General features: G+C 47.8%; 1 protein-coding gene and 2 long non-coding RNA genes across 4 annotated transcripts; 1 reads left to right on the forward strand and 2 right to left on the reverse strand.

Moving 5' to 3' along the window:
• Window positions 1-5,813: 5,813 nt before the first annotated feature.
• LOC147353677 (uncharacterized) lies at window positions 5,814-8,995 on the reverse strand. The gene is made up of 3 exons (XR_015145889.1): window positions 8,858-8,995; window positions 8,221-8,328; window positions 5,814-6,295 (listed from the first exon to the last, which is right to left on the reverse strand). It is a non-coding gene; the product is annotated as an uncharacterized LOC147353677 (long non-coding RNA).
• A 1,396-nt stretch (window positions 8,996-10,391) lies between these two features.
• On the forward strand, window positions 10,392-19,321 carry ZBTB32 (zinc finger and BTB domain containing 32). Of its 2 annotated transcripts, XM_086352005.1 has the most exons (6): window positions 10,392-15,699; window positions 16,774-17,757; window positions 18,015-18,088; window positions 18,203-18,271; window positions 18,387-18,551; window positions 18,734-19,321. In XM_086352005.1, exons 1-6 carry the CDS (start codon window positions 15,596-15,598, stop codon window positions 19,009-19,011), a joined length of 1,674 nt encoding a protein of 557 aa, XP_086208131.1. In that variant the 5' UTR covers window positions 10,392-15,595; the 3' UTR covers window positions 19,012-19,321. The 2 variants fall into 2 exon arrangements, with proteins under 2 accessions (XP_086208131.1, XP_086208130.1); XM_086352004.1 differs by having other exon boundaries at window positions 10,406-15,699; window positions 18,015-18,271.
• LOC147353679 (uncharacterized) lies at window positions 13,160-19,720 on the reverse strand. The gene is made up of 2 exons (XR_015145893.1): window positions 19,051-19,720; window positions 13,160-13,524 (listed from the first exon to the last, which is right to left on the reverse strand). It is a non-coding gene; the product is annotated as an uncharacterized LOC147353679 (long non-coding RNA).
• Window positions 19,721-20,019: the final 299 nt, after the last annotated feature.

Consider the following 20,019-nt stretch of genomic DNA (forward strand, 5'->3'; position numbering starts at 1 on the left):
CCTCATCTGTGAAAAGGTTATCATGAGATTGCTGCAATACAGTCACATCTTCAGGCTGCACTTCTAATTCTAGAACTCCTGCTATTTCCACCACATCTGCAGCTACTTCCTCCAGTGAAGTCTTGAACGCCTCAAGGGGTTGGAATCAACTTCTTCCAAACTTTTTAAATATTGATGTTTTATTTCATCCCATAAATCACACTGTTCTTAATGGCATCCAGAATGGTGAATCCCTTCCAGAAGGTTCTCAATTTACTTTGCCCATCTCTATCAGAAGAATCATATATACGGAAGCATAGCCTTAGAAAATGTATTTCTTAAATACATTTTAAGAAAATCAAAATGTTACTTGGTTTCTGGGCTGCAGAGTGGATGTTGTATTAGCAGGCAGAAAACAACATTAATCTCAGTGTATATCTCCACTGGAGCTCTTGGATGACCAGATGCATTATCAATGAGCAGTAATATTTTGAAAGGAATCTTTTTTGTCTGAAAGAGGAGGTCTCAACAGTGGGCTTAAAATATTCAGTAAACCATGTAAACAGATGTGCTGCCATCCAGGCTTTGTTGTTCCATTTACAGAGCACAGGCTGCATAGATTTAGTGTAATTGTTAAGGGACCTAGTCTTTTCACAATGGCAAATGAGCACTGGCTTCAACATAAAATCACCAGCTGCATTAGCCCCAACAAGAGACACAGCCTGTCCTTTGAAGCCAGACATTTTCTTCTCTGTAGCTATGCAAGTCCTAGATGGCATCTTCTTCCAACAGAAGGCTGTTTCATCTATACTGAAAATCTGTTGTTTAGCATAGCCACCTTTGTTAATTATCTTAGCTAGATCTTCTGGATAACTTGCTGCAGCTTCTACATCAGCACTCGCTTCTTCACTTTGTACTCTTCTGTTATGAAGACAGCTTCTTTCCTTCAACCTCATGAACCAATCTCTGCTAGATTTTTTTGTTTTTAATTTTTTGACCGACTGCGTGGTATGAGTGTGTGCTCATTCACTTTCAGTTCAGTTCAGTTCAGTCGCTCAGTCGTGTCCGACTCTTTGTGACCCCATGAATCGCAGCACCCCAGGCCTCCCTGTCCATCACTAACTCCCAGAGTTCACTCAGACTCACGTCCATCGAGTCAGTGATGCCATCCAGCCATCTCATCCTCTGTAGTCCTCTTCTCCTCCTGCTCCCAATCCCTCCCAGCATCAGAGTCTTTTCCAATGAGTCAACTCTTCACATGAGGTGGCCAAAGTACTGGAGTTTCAGCTTTAGCATCATTCCTTCTGAAGAAATCCCAGGGCTGATCTCCTTCAGAATGGACTGGTTGGATCTCCTTGCAGTCCAAGGGACTCTCAAGAGTCTTCTCCAACACCACAGTTCAAAAGCATCCATTCTTCAGCGCTCAGCCTTCTTCACAGTCCAACTTTCACATCCATACATGACCACTGGAAAAACCATAGCCTTGACTAGACGGACCTTTGTTGGCAAAGTAATGTCTCTGCTTTTGAATATGCTATCTAGGTTGGTCATAACTTTCCTTCCAAGGAGTAAGCATCTTTTAATTTCATGGCTGCAGTCACCATCTGCAGTGATTTTGGAGCCCAAAAATATAAAGGCTGACACCCACTGTTTCCCCATCTGTTTCCCCATGAAGTGATGGGACCAGATGCCATGATCTTCGTTTTCTGAATGTTGAGCTTTAAGCCAACTTTTTCATTCTCCACTTTCATTTTCATCAAGAGGCTTTTTAGTTCCTCTTCACTTTCTGCCATAAGGGTAGTGTCATCTGCATATCTGAGTTTATTGATATTTCTCCCGGCAATCTTGATTCCAGCTTGTGTTTCTTCCAGTCCAGCATTTCTCATGATGTACTCTGCATAGAAGTTAAATAAGCAGGGTGACAATATACAGCCTTGACGTACTCCTTTTCCTATTTGGAACCAGTCTGTTGTTCATTAACTTTAGTCATGTCCAATTCTTTGTGACACAATGGACTGTAGCCTGCCAGGCTCCTCTGTCCATGGGGATTCTCCAGGCAAGAATACTGGAGTAGGTTGCCATGCCTTCCTCCAGGGGATCTTTCCAACCCAGGGATGGAACTCATGTCTCTTATATCACCTGCATTGGCAGGCAGGTTCCTTACCACTAGTGCTACCTGGGATGCCCACTGTGTGCCATGTGGGATCTTATTTTCTCAACCAGGGGTGGAACCTGCATCGTCTGCATTGGAATTGCTGAGTCTTAACCACTGGACCACGAGGGAAGTCCCCCAGTCTGTGCTAGCTTTTAATCTTTTCTGCTGCAGCTTCCTCACCTCTCTCAGCCATCATAATTCTCTAAAATTGAAGAGAATTAGGGCACTGCTCTGGATTAGACTTTGGCTGAAGAGAATGTTGTAGTTGATTTAATCTTCTATCCAGACCACTAAAACTTTCTCCATAGCAACAAACAGGCTATTTAACTTTCTTAGCAGTCATGTATTCACTGGAGTAGCACTTTTAATTTCCTTCCAGAACTTTCTTTTGCATTGACAACATGGTTAACTTTTTGGTACAAGAGGCCTAACATTTGGCCTATCTTGACTTTCAACTTGCCTTACTAAGCTTAATCATTTCTAGTTTTTTATTTAAAATGACAGGTGTGCGATGCTTTCTCTTTTTTTGGCTACACTGCATGGCTTGTGGAATCTTAGTTTCCTGGCCAGGGATTGAACTCCCGGCTCTAATTCTAAACACTGGACCACCAGGGAATTCTCATGTAATTTTTTCACTTGAACATTTACAGGCCATTGTGGGATTATCAATTGGCTTAATTTTAGCATTGTTGTGTTTCAGGAAATAAGGAGGCCCTAAGGTCAGGAAGCAACAGAACTGGACATGGAACAACAGACTGGTTCCAAATAGGAAAAGGAGTACGTCAAGGCTGTATATTGTCACCCTGCTTATTTAACTTATATGCAGAGTACATCATGAGAAACGCTGGGCTGGAAGAAGCACAAGCTGGAATCAAGATTGCCGGGAGAAATATCAATAACCTCAGATATGCAGATGACACTACCCTTATGGCAGAAAGTGAAGAGGAACTAAAAAGCCTCCTGATGAAAGTGAAAGTGGAGAGTGAAAAAGTTGGCTTAAAGCTCAACATTCAGAAAACGAAGATCATGGCATCTGGTCCCATCACTTCATGGGGAATAGATGGGGAAACAGTGGAAACAGTGTCAGACTTTATTTTTTGGGGCTCCAAAATCACTGCAGATGGTGACTGCAGCCATGAAATTAAAAGATGCTTACTCCTTGGAAGGAAAGTTATGACCAACCTAGATAGCATGTTCAAAAGCAGAGACATTACTTTGCCAACAAAGGTCCGTCTAGTCAAGGCTATGGTTTTTCCAGTGGTCATGTATGGATGTGAGAGTTGGACTGTGAAGAAAGCTGAGTGCCGAAGAATTGATGCTTTTGAACTGTGGTGTTGGATAAGACTCTTGAGAGTCCCTTGGACTGCAAGGAGATCCAATCAGTCCATTCTAAAGGAGATCCATCATGGGTGTTCATTGGAAGAACTGATGCTGAAGCTGAAACTCTAATACTTTGGCCACCTCATGCGAAGAGTTGACTCATTGGAAAAGACTCTGATGCTAGGAGGGATTGGGAGCAGGAGGAGAAGGGGACGACAGAGGATGAGATGGCTGGATGGCATCACCGACTCGATGGACATGAGTTTGAGTGAACTCTGGGAGTTGGTGATGGACAGGGAGGCCTGGGGTGCTGCGATTCATGGGGTCGCAAAGAGTCAGACGTGACTGAGCGACTGATCTGATCTGATGTGATCTGATAAGTGAAGAAGTTAGACCACACATGACATTTATTAAGTTCGTTGTTTTGTATGGGCCTGGTTTGTGGTGATGGTTGTTGTTCAGTCACTAAGTTGTGTCTGACTCTTTACGACCCTGTGGACTGCAGCACGCCAGACTTCCCTGTCTTTGCCCCCAAACAATTATAATAATAACATCAAATATAACTGGTCACAAATCACCATAAAATATAATAATCGTGAAAAAGTTTGACATATTTCAAGAATTATCTAAAATATGACACAGAAATATGAACAAATGCTATTGGAAAAATGGCACCAATACTTGTTCAACATAGGGTTACTGCAAAGGTTCAATTTGTAAAAAACAAAAATACAGTATCTGCAAAGCACAATAAAAATAATAAAACAAAGTATTCCCGTATTGTTAAGTTTATTGATTGGTACTAAAGTTTTTTAAAGCATTTTTCAAAGTATTTTTAAAAATGTGTCATTAAAAAAAAACATACATTGGAACTTCCCTGGTGGTCCAGTAGTTGAGAATCTGCCTTGCAATGCAGGTGACGTAGGTTCCTTCCCTGGGCAGGGAACTAAAATTCCACATGCCATGGACCAAGTAAAACTAAGCCTAAGCACCACAACTAGAAAGTTTGTGTGCCCCACTGAAAGATGCCAAATGATGTAACAAAGATCCCGCAGGCCGCAACTAAGATCTGATGCAGCCAAGTAAATAATTTTTTAAAGCCATACATTATCTCTAGATAAAACCAAACATGTGTGTGCCTTTTCCCCCTAATAAAGTGGTTTGCGTATTTCCTCTTCTCCAGAGATTTTTGTCCTAATAGCTTTCATTGTTAAGTAGAATGTGTTCAAGGACAAAAACATTTAAAAGACTGAGGGAGTATTGATGAAAAAAGAAAGGCAGAAATGGACTTCCCTGGTGGTCCAGTGGTTAGGACTCTGCACTTCCACCGCAGGGGGCTCAGGTTCTATCCTTGGTCATGGAACTAAGATCCCACATGCCATGCAACATGGCCAAAAAAAAAAAAAAAGCAGAATGTTGATAGCTCTTTCATCTGGGTGATAAGTACATAAAGGTTCATCAAACTATTAGTCTCTGTTAAAAAAAAAAAAAAGACACTTCCCTCTGTGAGTTTGCATGGCTCTTAAGAGAATGCCAGCACTCCTGAGCATGGATGGTCTGCAAGACCAGGCCCTGACAACTACACGGGCCTCACTCTCCCCAGCTCCCCCTGTGCTTCCTGTCTCTACTCTCTCTACTTCAGAGACACTGGACTTCTGGGCCAGTTTCCTCCCACCCAAGAGCTCTGGAACCTACTTTCCTACTACCTGGAAAACTCTCCTCCTTCCCCCATCTGGTTAGGAGTACGCATCCTTCAGATCTGAAAACAAACATCACTTCCCCTAGGAAGTCTTTCTTGAAAACACTGACCAAGTCAGAATTTTACTTTATCTTGTGGGTTTCCTTCAGAACATTTTAGCAAGTTTTAATTTTACTTGTAATGAATAACAATAGCAAACATTTAATGAGCACTTACTCTGTGTCGGGGGCTGACCTAAGGATTTCAAGGATATCTGCTCATTTGATTCTCTCAAGGCACAGAAAGTGGAAGAAACCTGCTCAAGTCCACATGGTTGGTAAAGAGACAGAGCAGGACCCGGTCAGTTTGATTCCAGATCTGACATCTCAACCGTTCTCCTCGGCTCCCTTTACATGATGTAAATAATATGCATCTCTCCTACCAGACTATTTAATTCCTCAGTTATAGATATTTGGTGGCATAGACTGAATTCTGTCCCTGCCTCAAATTCATGTGTTGAAGCTCCAACCCTCAATGTAACTGTATTTTGAAGATAGGACCTTTACAGAGGGAATTAAGCTAATTGAGGTCCTAAGAGCAAGAACTTAAACCAATAGGACTATTATCCTTCTTTCTGTCTTAGTCTGTTTGGGCTGCTATAACAGAACACCATAGACTGGATAGATTATAAACATTTCTAAAATTTATTGCTCACAGTTCTGGAGGCTGGAAAGTCCAAGATCAAAGCACTGGCATATTGGGTATCTGGTGAGGGCCCACCTTCTGGTTTACAGTTGGTGATCTTCTCACTGTAACTTCACATGGAGGAAGGGGCAAGGGAGCTCTCTCTGAACCCTCTTTTATAAGGGCACTAATCCCATTCATAAGGGCTCTACCCTTATGATCTAATCATCACAAAGGCCTCCTCTCCAAATATCCTCACATTGGGGATTAGGTTTCACATATGAATGTGGGAGGGAGGGGGTAAACAAACATTCAGTTTATGGCACCTTGTAAGAAAAGGAAGAGACAACAGTAGTGTGCACGAGCAGAGGCAAGGCCGTGTGAAGACACAGGGAGATGGCAGCTGTCTGCAAGTCAATGGAAGGATTGAGGAGAAGTCAACTCAGCTGGCACCTTGATTTTGAATCCAGCCTCCAGAACTGTAAGAAATAAATTTGTATCGTTTAAGCCACCCAGGCTGTGGTATTTTGTTATGGCAGCCTAAGCAGACTAATACATTTGGTCTCTTCTTGTTTGCCATTATATGCTTTGTACTAAACACCATGTCTAGCACACAGTAGGTCCTCCAAAAACATATACTTTGGTGTCATCACCTTCCTTGACCCTTTCCCTCCCCCAGCCCTGGTTTGACTGCCCTTTGGGGGCTTTATTCATTATACTTTCCATTTGGTTCTGGAAAGATATGTTTTAAGGTCTCATTCCTTTCTAGAACCTTAGTCTTTTAAAGATTTTGAAGGGCTAAGTCTTCCTAGGGTTTGGCACAGGTGGCATGTGATTTTGAAGTTTCATAAATATTTGATCAAATGCAAGTTTTCTGACCCCTAAACATGAGCCCTGGTTCAAGACAACCTGAGTTCTAAGCTTCATCTCTACCTGTGCTTGCATACTGAGCCTCAAAAATAAACATGGCCTTGAGTTTCCCCAGAGGTCAAAGCTTAGGTAAAGTCCATCATGCTTTGAAAAGTACAAGGTCGTTTTGATGCCTGTTATGAGCACATGTGCAGCTGAGTTGAACTCCTGAGTCTCAGTCATCTGCCTGGCTCCAGCTGGACTTCGTGCTATCCCTCAGAAATACTAAGTTCACTGCTCTCTCAAGGGCTTTATACTTGCCACAGGAGAATACTTCCCCTATATTTTCCCATTGCAAATATCTGGACTTAATTTTCAGTGTCTACACCAGAATTAAGGCAGGTGATGCTGATTACAAGGAAACAACTCAGTTTCAGGGCACTAAGGAAGAGAAGAGATGCTGTTGTTCTATTAGTTCATTTAATCCTCTTGACAGTCCTAAGAGGTATTTATTATCATTAACCCCACTTTACAGATGAGGAAATTGAGGCCAAGACTGGTTAAGTAACCGGCTAAAGGTCTCAGAACTAGCAAGTAGCAAGGCCAGAACATGAATCCAGGCAGACTGGATCCAGTGTCCAGCTTCTTAACCACAAGGTTCTCTGCTTCTCAACATAAATCAAGTGTAGTTAGCATAGGACCTGGCATGGGATCGCTGTTCCATAAGCCATAGGTATTTCTCTACTCATCTCAGCCAGCTGACTCTTCTAATCTTATAATACGACTTCCAGAATGAAGCCAACAACCCTTCCTATTCCATCTTGCCAGAACTCAGGGTCCCTCGCTCCATCTTCTCATGCTTGCACGTGCTGAGTAGCTGGAATTGAGGGCTTGAGTAAGCGCTGGGTTCCAATTCAGGCTCCATGATTCACTAGCTCTGTAAGCATAGAAATGTTTCATCCATCCCAGGGTCTCAGTTTCCTTACCTGTAAAATGGGGACAATAACAATTCCTATACCCTAGAATTAAAAGGATTTAGTGAGGTGATACATGCAGAATTCTTTCCACCTCACCTGGCTCATAAAAAGTGTTCAATAAATTGTCACAATTATGATTACAGGCTTCTCAGTGAGAAGCCGCCAAAGATTCCAAGGCTGTGAAATAGTCTCCCAACCACCTTTAGGGCCAAATTTGGGACCAGATGACCTCACTGCTTACAGACAAGGCTGGTTGGCTGAGAAGACTTTTCACCTCATCTAACATAGGATCTGTGCTGTGTGTGCTTAGTCACTTCAGTCATGTCCAAACACAGGATCTACTAGACACCGAATTCTTGGAGGCAATGTGGTATAGGGGGTGCTCTACTGGGTCTCATAGATCTGGATCTGAATTCCAGCTTTGATTTTCCTCAGGGCCTCAGTTTCTCCATCAGTCAAATGGGAAGGAAGCAGTGTGAGGAGAGATTAAGATGTGGATTTGGATTCAGAAGATTAGGTATCATTCACTCTACTCCTTGCTTAACCATGGACCAGCTGTGTGAGCTGAGTGTCTTCACCTCCATGAGCCTCAGCTGTCTGCTTTAATGGGTGCTGTCGTCATTCTTCTTCCTGGGGTGGCTGTGAGGATTCCCCGGGACCATGTGTGCCCTCTCTCTGGACACTAGCTGTTAGCATGAGAGACAGTATATACCAGCTGTTAGGAGCTTAGGCTCTAGAGTCAAATTGCAACAGGAATTCGATTCCAGCTTTGGCAATTACTCCTGGTGAGATCTTAGGGAAATCAGCCTCGATTTACTTACCTGTGAAGTGAGAAAAATAACAGTAAATATCTGATAGAACTTGTTAGGAGGATTCAATCAGATGATGCATGTAAAACACTTTAAACTGGCCTGGTTTGATGTTAGTGGCCAAAAACCAGCAAAGATATCATGATGCTGAGTTTTAAAATATCCTTTTCTAGAATGAAAATGCATTTGCCCTGAGGAGTTGAAAATATGTTCTGGGCCTTCAGGATGGGAATGGTATTCAAGTCTAAAAACGACAACAAAAACTAATCAAACAAAAAACCCCAAACAAAAACCTCATTTATAGATGAAGTTAAACCAAGGTCAATGTGACCACATCACACCCGATTCCACATCTACAAGATCAATCCTATTTAACTGTAGTGTAGCTCGGATGTTGAATTCTCACCAGAAAAAGGTCAGAGTCCCGGCAATGCCCATGTTCACTGTGGAACCTGAGACAAGTGACCACCTCTAGCTCTCCACGTTCAACCTGGCTAGTAACAGACGCCCTCACAGAGCTATTTACCGACAGACGGATTCAATGAGATAAGAAACAAAGAAAGGGCTTAAAGTCGGAGCTGTTAATATTGCTACAGCGCCTGTCTTTCCCCTACTATCTGAAGGATTATTAGCTCCCACGTGCTCAGGCACTCGCCTTCGCAGGTCTCGGTTCCCACTGCTCCAGGATTCTCTGAGTCACGCCCCCCTCAGCACGGCCCCTTCCAGTTCCTCCCCCCATGCCACACCTCCCCCCCCCGTTTCTTCACTAGCCGCGGGAAAAAGACGCCAAACAACACTCGCCAGAACCCCGAAACTGCAAAGACGCAAAAGAGACAGAATTCTACCCGCCGCCCGAAACCGCTAGGCTTGGCTCCCTCCGGCCCTCTGATCCATCAAAGGCGAAGAAGCGAGCCTCGGGACCAATGAGAAGCGGAAGCGGTGGAGCAATGCCCCGCCTCCTTAAAGCGCCCTCACCCCTGATTGGATGTGTCCAAGCTAAGCCACTTAGGAGTGGGGCCAACCTATCCACCGTGCTACGCTGGCAAGGATAGTGGGAGAAGAGAGGCCGCCGACCAACCTCAGAACGGCATGGTGTGTCAGCACCAAAACGCCGCCTAATCAGAAAGCCCCCTGGCCGGGTTCTAACCCGGGGCAAGTTAATGGCAGGGCAGCGTAATGGGTCATTCTTTTTACGGTGTAGCAGCGGTTGGCACGTGAAGTACGCAGTTAAATCCCGACTCAGCTGACTGTTAAGGCGTCAATGGAGCACTGACTGCCGACGCTTGTGTCTTCTGTTTCCCTATACTCCCGGATGGGGCAGGGTGCGTTCTGCAGCCAATTAATCGTTCAGCAGGGCAAAAGACGGGAAAGGAGAGCTACCCACAAGCATTCAAAGCCTGGCTGCCTTCCCCCCCTCCCCTCCCCCATCCAATCACACTCATTTCTCCACAGATTGTAAGGGGTTGAGAGAAAGGTGAAAGACTTTGCAGTGAGAGTTACTCAGGATGGTAAGACAGAAGCAAGAAAGAAGTGATATCCCTGAGCCTTTACGGAGGGAGCTTCCAAGGTGATGCAGATGAAGGAGGTTCAGTCTCTGAGAGGATGGGACGAGCAATCTCCGCAGCTACAAAGCCTTGAGGACCAGCTAGTGGATGAGATCTCAGCCACAGAGGCCTGAAGCCTAAGTCCGCAGACCAATCAGACTTAACGCCTCCTCGCCACAGCGCTGGCCAGGTGGGCAAGAGCTTGGGCTCTGCAGCCAATCAGCGGAGGTCGCGAGGCAGAGGCGGGGATTGAAGGGCGAAGGGAGGGCAGGGAGTGGAGCCAAGAAAGAGGGTGTGGCCGGCACTGCAGCGAATCAGCTTCTGCCTCGGATTCCCTGCGAGACCAGCAAGCTATGCACGCGGTCAGGCTTCGAGCCATGAGCCTCGCGCCGCTCCACTTTCTAACGGCCACTCGGGTTTGTGCCGCCGTGAGTGAATGTGAGGCTGAGTGGGGAGAGGAACAGGGCCTGAGTCAGTAAGCATCATGGATTTTCTTACTTTTCTCGGGGCTTAGACCTGGCTCAGGTAAAGCTGAGGTATGGGGGCGTGAGTGGTTTTCATGAGGAGGAAGATTGGGAAGGAAGGGTGAGGGCTTTGGCCTCTAGGGACTCCTTCTTCCCTGGAGAGGCTGGAAATTGGGTCTCTTGGGCACTGTTGGGCCCAGCTGGGCAGAAACCAGGCCAGCATGTCCTATGAATTGGTCCGTGGCCCCTGAGATAGCCTGATTTGGAAATGTGTTGTGGGGCAGTTATAGGCACTTGGAGCTCTGTGTGGGGTCACTGGCCATGAGGTATGGCCTCTGAACCATCACAGGTTGTCTGGGTTCTGGACTGAGCCTGGATCTGGTGACTAGAGAGGTCTGTGACTCTCCAGAGGTTAGTGGGAGTCTTTGACCAAGAAATGAAACTAGTAAGTACTTGAGAGGCCTTCTGGAGTTTCTGGATCCAGCCTGGACTGAGAGTCAGTGTTGATGAAGTCAAAAGCCCAACAGGAAGTTGTCAAGAGTCTTTGCATCCTGGCTGTGCTGGGAACATGTGGCTGCAAGGCTTTGGGGGTGGGGAGGTCTCTGGATTCCAGGTTGGGGTGCTCACAGAAGATTTTCCAGTACTGGCTACAAGTTGGACAACATGGCCAAGAGGTTAGGCCCGTGGTTTTCTGGAGGTTCCAGGGAGAGGAGGGTGTCTGAATTCCAGCAAGTTGTTTGCCCTCCATGAAGTATATTATTGACTTGCGGTGGCTCTAGACAGAATCAGGATTGAGTTGTGTCTGGGACCTTTTAGTTCCTGTCCCCATTTTTTCCCCCAAACTGTTTCTGGTCATTTCCAGAAGATATCAGGTTATAAGCATGGGGTGGGGGCTTGGGGAAGATGGATATTGTATTGGACACGGGAGGAGGTGTGTGAGATATCCTGCTCTTTAGGAAGTCACCCATGCTGTCTTTACTGAAGATTTTTATACTTATGGTACAGGAAGTTGATATCTAATTTCACTCAGCTGTTCAAGTTGTACAAAGTATTAAAGCTTTCAAGGTGCTTTCATGTACACCCAGAGTTCTCAAACCAAAGGTGTAGTGCAAGGGGGTAGTTTATGAGTGGATTACAAGGGTCTATGATCTCCTGGAAATAATCGGAAAAACTGTATGTGTATTGTTGGGGCCAGGGGTGGGGAGGGAAGCAGCCACAAAGAGGAGGAGTGGATCCTGTCCAAGGATGGTTCAGAGCAGTCTGTGACTCTATTGTCATTCATATGCAAAATGGTATGAGAATCTACATTTTTCTGATGTAAAGAGTTGATTTCATAACATACGATTTTAAAAAGGATAGTGACCCCCTGAGAGGTTAACAGCTACTAGATTAAAGCAGGCCCTCCTATTATCTATTAGGAAAAACTAGAAATGGGAGATTTTCCCTCTTCTCCCCACATCTGGTGTTAGCGCACACTTCAAGGTGTCTCACACACTAGCCTGCCTGTCCAAGCTCAGTCTCCATGCCCCTCCCACCCATTCGGGGCCACACCATTCTGAAGAGTATAGATCTAGGGTTGAGGCTCCTGTGAGCCTGGGTAGTGGACCATTTGGACCAGGAAGTCAGGGGTTTTGAGTTCCCAGAGTATGGTCTAGAATTGGGAGGTACAAGTGGGTACTACCTAGATACCCTTGGACTCCTCAGCCCAAGGGGAGGGACACAACTAGAGATCAGAGTGGTGCCCTCTGTCTGGATTTGAGGCAATATGGATATTCAACACTGGTTTGGAAAGTAGTCCCTATGAGGAAGTTGAAGGTCTCAGAAGAGTTAGCCCCAAGTTAAGGCTGAAGAAGAAAGCTGTCTATTGTGAAGAGGCAGTGGAACCTAAATTGTTTTTATTTCTAGTCTGGTTCTTTTGCCACATAATCTACAAAAAGTGTGCTATAATAGGATCTCTATGACCTAGATTCAGCTCACCTGCCTATTACTATATCCGTATCTTGGGTTATGTAGAACATAGATTTAAGGGAAGAAAGAAACGCATTCACTCTGTGGCATCTCTTCTCTGGTATGTCTTGGATGTACTTAACTAAAGAATGAACGCTTCAAGTTTTCTGTAAGGTTTGGGTAATTGGTTTTAAGCTGTATAAAATGTGGGAAGTTTAATCACCTTAATTTGCAGAAAGCGATATGTCTCTGGAAAGAGTGGAAAGTTCATAGAACTTTCCTAAATTGAATCTTGTTTAACTTGACTTTGGAGGTACTCAATATTTAATACATGAGACAAAGGGAGTATTTTTCATAAAACAAATAAGCATCCCTCTAATTGGCATATTCTGATGGTTTAGCTTTTTTTTTTTTTTTTAATTAGTTTATTTGGTTGCACCAGGTCTTAGTTGCATCACACAGGATCTTTCGCTTTTCCTTGTGGCATGCAGGATCTCTAGTTGCATAATGAGAACTCTTATTTGCAGCTTGTGGGATCTAGATCCCTGACCAGGGATCAAACCCGACCCCTCTGCATTGGGAGCACAGAGTCTTAGCTACTGAGCTACCAGGGAAGTCCTCTGATGGTTTAAGTTTTAATTATAATATTTAGAGAGAATCTGTACTTATGTTGCTATTTTGACATTTTTTACATCAAGCTGAGTTGTGCTTGAATGGGCTTATGGTCAGGTATATCAGTAAGAATAAAAGATATCAGATTTCAAACTTTATTTAGTAATATAAGTATTATAAAGGACTGAGAGGCAAAAATCATACCTCCTTTTCCCACATACTTCTCTTCCAATTATATCCTATGTAAACTTTCCTGCCTACTCCACTCTATCCCAAGATGCAGGCTTGTGTCCACAAAACCTGTGGTTTCCTGGCTCCACCCCAGAGAGACAACTGCAGGAGATTCCTATGAGTCAGCCTGGCAAGTGGAGGGTGGGCAAGGTTTTTGAGACTTGCGGGGAAAGAGAAGAGAAACACAACGTTCTCTGGTGGTCCAGTGATAAAGAGACTGCGCTTCCAGTGCAGGTGGCAAGTCTTCAATCCCTTGTTGGGGAAGTTCCTCATGACTTGTGGCCAAAGAAAAAAAAAGAGAAACAGTCAGCAGTGTGCTTACCCTTCCAAGTCAAAGTGGTACTTGCTTCTGCTTGTCACTGCTCAGTGAAAGATGGTTTGGACTGTGCAGTCAAGAATGTAGGCAGGAAGAAGGGCTGAGGTGTAGAGGGCCCGACCCCTCTAAGGAGGCAGTCTCTAAAGGGATAGCCTTAGATGAGGGTAGACACCAAGTGGGAGGGAAAGATGGGGTTTCCTAACCTCGGGGGCTTTAGTTCACTGAACGGGGAGTCCCCTCACCCCTTACCCTCCCTGTTAGGTTTCCTGAAAGCCCACAGCCCTCCCTGTCAACTGCATTTGGATAAGAAAATGCTACTCTTTGAGCACAGCCTCCATCTCTTCTGAACATCAATGGGCAAACCACCAGTGGAGAAGCTGAGTCATGGGCACATGCTGTAGGCCTGGGAAGTGAGGGGGACCCCACTCCACTGGGTGATGACGTAATCTTCCAGACCCCTATACCTACACTTGGGGTTCCTCCTTTGTGGCTTCCCCAACTTATTCCACATCCTCAGAGAGTGTGTATTTCTGTGTGGGAGGAAGGATGTTTTCCCTCCATATACGTACACGTCAAGGATTGGTATTTTTCTGTGTCCAAGTCAAGGGTCTTTTATATGGGTATTTCATGGGTCCCTGGGTGTGGTGGTGTGAGGAGTTAGAAAGCTTAGAAATGGAAAATATTTAACGACCAGAGTAGCAAATGAATACAACTTCCCCATTTGCATTTTCCCTTTCACTCTGACTCATCTTCCCCTCTCCCCACACTATTATTGCCCCTCCACTGGCCCCACCCATTGGCACACCCTGTCTGATCTAGGAAGGGATAACATCTGCTTGGACCCAAGCTAGAATGAGAGGTAGAATGAAGGTATGTTAGGTCTCAACAGAGTAGAAGGGTGGTCTGAACATTTGAGGGTCCTGAAGCCAAAAGGCGAAACAGGAGTTTTAGAGACATAATCTTTGAGTCTAGGAGGGAATCAGAATCTAGCAGAGAAGCCTTGGGGAAAGCAGACTGGGTCTTGTCATCATACCAGCCTACCAGTGCCGGACTTGTTACTCTTCTAGTTATTTATTAGGCATATATGTCAGGCACGTATCGTAAGCTATCTAGCAATACCTGTTCTATGCATGAAAAATCTGCAAGAAATAATAAGAAACAGAAAAAGAAATGTGAGTTTCTCAGACCTCATCTTTTCCCCAGGTTAAGTAGTGCTAAACTGTGAAAAGAGGGCAAATCTCCGAGGACCTTCATCCCCTGGGCAGGAAGTCAAAAGTAACTCCGCAAGTCCTGATTTCAGAGAAATGTCATTTGTCATCAGCCCAAGAAAGAGTTTTTCTCTTTGGAGACCACCGCAGGCCCTTCCTGGGGTTGCCCCCTTCAGAGCGTGATGGGAGGATCTGAGTCACTCACATACCCTGTCCCCAGTGATGGCCCAGATGACCTGGGTCATTCCCACAGAGGAGTGGAGGCTTCCCAGTACCAAGTCAGAGAGAGGGAGGAGGAGGCATGCTTTTGGCCCTCTTTCACTCTCTTCTTAGAATCCAGATGTTTCAGTCCTTTTTACTTTTGAGGTAGTATAAAGAGCTTCCAGCTGCTAGAACTCTACTGACACCTCTAAGAAACAGAACTAATACTATTTGAATGATGCTATGTACCGAGAAACCACTTTCACATACATCGTGTCATTTCATCTTCACCCCACCTCATAATGAGGTAGGCAGAGCTTCTCCCTATTTCACGGATGAGGTAACTGAGGCTCAAAGAGGTGACTTGCCCAAGGTGACTCAACTAGTAGGTGGCAGAGATGAGAGTCAAATACAGGTCTGATTATCCCAAAGTTCTTATTGCTTCAGATATGCTTATTTGACTCCAGAAATTCACAAATGAAATAAGAAGACCAGAGGTCAGGAGGCAGAATGCTTGGGTTCTGGGAGAGGAGTGGTCTCTCCTGGAGGGGTGAAACACAGCGAGGGGTGTAAGACCACACCCCTTGGGGGACTGTGGCAGACTGATACTTGGGACACCCAATGGAAGACTGTGAAGTCAGGGGCGGGGCTAGCTCCAGAGTAGGGGGGCCAGGAGCCCCAGCAGCAGTTCAGAGCATGCGGTGTCCAGGAGGAAGCTACAACCGGTGAGTGGTTACTTCTCCCCAACTGAGACTTTCCTCCCATTACATTCCTCTTTCTGTCCACTTCCTGCCAGCCTGTAGCCCTCCCTGTGAGGTGTCCAAGTAGTAATTCCTCTCTCCTACGGGGTCTGTACTCAGGGTGAGCCTACACTTAGGAATATGCCTGCTGGGCTCCGGGACACTTAGGTCTGTCTCTTTGTATCTGGGTTCCCAGTTCTCTTCTTAAAAGCCAATGTGGTGGTTTTGATGTGTGACAAACTTCTGCCTTATTGGGTTCTGTCTTTCTAATCTTCATTTTTGGCTTATGAAAAACAAAATTGAACTGTCTCCTTATCCTTATCTTGAGAGGAAATAGCCTCTCCCTCCATAGTTTCCATTTCCCTTTCGCTTGCTTCCTCCAGGGTCAAAGCCTTCTCCATCTCTCCATCTCTCCATCCCTGGGTGAGGAGCCTTCTCTCCTGTGAGTTCCAACCTGCTCTCTTTATCTCACTGCATGGGAGCTTTTGGTCACTTCCAGTTCCTTCTCTGAGGATGGTTTCTAGAAGTTTCATCCTGAGGGAGATGATCAGTTGATGCCTTGAGCCTGCTTTCTGCAGCTACGACCCCATCTTGCTGCGCTTTTTTCCTCTCAGGACCCTCAGCTCCACATGACAGGCTTGCAGGAGGAGGACACACTAGCTTTCTAAACTCCCATGAAACTGTGTCTGGCTCCACCCCTAACTTACAGGGCTGACTGGGTTTTGTGGTGATCCTGTCTGGAATGAGAGCCGGGGCCTACTCAGGGGTCTTTCCCTGCAGAGGAGCTTGGAGAAGCAGAAATATCAGTGTCTGCTCTCCCTTAAGTCAGACATTGCCAACTGGCAGGACCCATCTATCTACTACTTGAGATAGCTCTTCAATGTCTGGTCCTTGCTCTTTAAGTCCTGAATTTGGTCTAATTTCCATTCTCTCACCACCTCCACCCCTGCTATGATTCTGAACAACCTCGGGTTTTCTCTTGGGTCAGTTTATCTGCTCCATTCAGGACAGAGCTGATTCAAAGCCAGCAACTCACTCTTTCTTCCCTCACCTCCACAGGCTTGAGTATGCGGTTCCTCCCTCCCCTTTCCACCATGGACCCTACACTGTGGCCTTTCTCTCAGAACCTCTGAGATTGGTACCCAGGCAAGGCACAATGCCCCTGTCCCCAACAAGACTGCCTAGTCCCTATGCTTCTGATCGGCTGGTACGGCTAGCAGCCAGGCTCCGGCCAGCACTATGTGATACCCTGATCACAGTGGGCAGCCAGGAGTTCCCTGCCCACAGCCTGGTGCTGGCAGGTGTGAGCCAGCAACTGGGTCGCAGGGGCCGCTGGGCTGTGGTGAAAGGCATCAGCCCTTCCACCTTTGCCCAACTTCTGCACTTTGTTTATGGGGAGAGTCTAGAGCTGCATCCTGGGGAACTGGGGCCCCTTGAGGAGGCAGCCAGAACACTGGGGGTGCAGTCCCTGGAAGAGGCATGCTTTAGGGCTCGAAGGGACATGGCCAGAGAAGAGCTGGGTCCAGGGCTGAAGAAACAACAGGAGGAGCTAGAGAAACCCACAAGGGACTCGATGAGAGGCGTGGGGGCCTTTGGGGAGAAGCAGAGACCAGAGAAGTTTGTTAGGGCTGGTGGGAAAGAGCAGGAGACGTTGCACAGGCCGCGGCCACCAAGAGAGAGCCCTGACACGGCAGAGGCGATTCTGGAGGGTCGAGGGGAGCAGATGAGACCAAAGGAGCAACTCCACCAAGCCCTTGTTGGCCACGGCAGAGTCGGTGGGAAGCAAGAAGTAGTCATGTGGTTGAGGGACAGTGCAAGGGGCTCTGAGGAAAGTCTGCGGGAGTTCCCTGGCCCCCTTCCCCCAGCAGGTTCCTTCCAGACTGGCATCACCCCCAGCCCTTGGTGGGCTGAGGCCCCTTGGTTGGGGGAGGGCCAGTCTGCCCTGTGGAGCATCCTTCTGTTGCCGCCTAGATATGGCACTCCCTTCTCCCATAGCATCCCTATGACTGGAGCCTGGCAAGAGGTCTGGCCTCCGGACCAGAGGTGAGTTGAAGGGCTTATGGAAGACCTCTGGCTGGGAGGGAGTGGCTCAGGAGAGGCAGCAGTGATGGGTGGAAGATTACCACATCTCTTATCTCTACTATACACTTTCTGAGCTGAGGTAGGACAAGAAGCTGTCACCACAGGGCAAGCCAAAGCCCAGGCCCCATAGAGCACTTATGACTCCTCCCTCCCCGGAAAGGGGTCCGCAGGATCCCAGGTGTAACCAAGGCCGTAACTCTTCCCCATCCCAACCCCAGGATCCCACTGTCCCTGAACCTCCACAAAGGCCTTTGGAGCCAGAACCAGTTGGCCTCCTCCAGCCCCACCCCAGGTAAGCCCCTCACTGCCTGGCATGCACCCTGTAACGCGGTCTCGAGCCTGAGACTGAGGCCAGGGCTCCAGGAGTCCAGCCTGAGCAGGGCGCCTGCTTCACTGTTCCCTCCAGGTTCCCTCCCCCAGGTCCCCACACAGCTCAGCCCTGGGGAGAAGGAAGAGTCTGATCAGAGGCGCACAGGTGAGTAGGGTGAGGGAGCTTTTGCCTCAGTGCCACTATGGCCCCAGCCTGAGTGTTCCAGTGACCTGGCTCTGGGAATCCCAGCCCTGCCCTCCTCTGCCTTTTGTTCCCACAGGTGAACTAGCAACCTGTGTGGGTCAGGTCGGCACCGCAAGCCATCCATCTCTCCCACACCCTCCCCCACCCACTCCTGCTCGGTCTCGGCCCTATTCTTGCTCTGTCTGTGGGAAGAGGTTTTCACTCAAACATCAGATGGAGACGCACTACCGTGTCCACACAGGTATGGGTGCCCTGCCCTGTACAAACTGCTTCCTTTCAAACTCCAGTGGGCCCGCTCCTAAGTCCCTTTGTGAATGCTGTGCTCCCGAGCAACAACCTTGCCCAGCTGCCCCTACCTACCCCTAGGCGAGCCTTCATGCCCTTCTTCTTTGCTTTATGAGCCTTCCCCTCCACCTTCCCTAGGAGAGAAGCCCTTCTCCTGTAGCCTCTGTCCCCAGCGCTCCCGGGACTTCTCAGCCATGACCAAGCACCTGCGAACGCACGGGGCCGCACCCTACCGCTGCCCTCTTTGCCAGGCCGGCTGCCCCAGCCTGGCCTCCATGCAGGCGCACATGCGCGGCCACTCGCCCAGTCAGCTCCCGCCGGGATGGACCATTCGCTCCACCTTCCTCTACTCCTCCTCCTCGAGGCCATCTAGGGCCTCGACCTCTCCCAGTAGGCCCTCTTCCTCCACCACCTGACGGGGCGTCAGGAACTTCTTTGGCTTCAGCCAAGCTTACAATTAAAAAGTGAAAGACGGGCCGGCGAGCAGGCTAGGCTTCTGATTCCGTACCGCGGCTGCGGCAGCCTAGCCAAACTCGGCTCCAAGAAGCGCTGCGGTAAGGGCGCCAGGAGCCCTCTCCCAGACAGCCTCCGGCCGCGGACCTGGGCCAGAGAGCCCCTGTGGGGTGAGGGCAGTGAAGTTTGCACGAGTGACGTTTAACTGTGCGAGGACTGGCGATTCATCACCAAAATAAAGAGTTTCCTGTGCTCTCCTCTCGGGACCAGAAAGTAGAGTCCAGATTTTCGTCTGTGCGCGGGGGGCAGCCTTGCCCTTAGTCCTGTAGCGGCCCCTGGTGGTTCAACGTGGCGGCTGCCACCTCCGTCTCCCGGGGCTTCTGATCCTCCCCTCGAGGCAGCGGGCCGCGAGGACAGGGTGGTGTCCAGACCGACTTCGCAGCAAGCCCTGTGTGGAAAGGCTGTGAGAATCCAAGTTACTGGTCCCTTTCACAGCAAGCAACTGCGCGCCAAGTCTGAGTCTGGGTCGTCTAGCCCGGGACTCGAAAGGAACGCATGCTATGCTCTGCTTTCAGCCACCCGACTCCTTTCCGGAGCACAAGAGCCGAAAGGCCGCAGCCCCTCCAGTATCTTCCCTCCACGCCGTACGGAGCGGCTGCCGGGTCAAACTCCAAACTGAGGCGGCCGCCCCTTACCCAGCCCACGCCTCCTGCAGTCGCGAACTTCATCTCCCAGTGTCCCTGAGGGTCCAAGGCCCGCTCCACTCTGGGAGTGGTAGTTCACGCGGGCCGCTGGCCTCGACAAGAACAATAGGAGGAGTCTGGGGCGAGAACCACAACTCCCGGCGGCCCAAGAGATTGCTTTCTGGGCCGGGTCAGGCTCCCATAGTCCCAGTTCTCGCGGCCCTAGCTCGCGGCGGAAGGAGAGAGGTGCTCGAACTACATTTCCCGGAGATCCTTGCGCCTCGCCCT

The sequence above is a fragment of the Bos grunniens genome, chromosome 18, assembly GCF_055505025.1.
Source record: "Bos grunniens cultivar Pamir isolate PY7600 chromosome 18, Bosgru_T2T1.0, whole genome shotgun sequence".
NCBI lineage: Eukaryota > Metazoa > Chordata > Mammalia > Artiodactyla > Bovidae > Bos > Bos grunniens.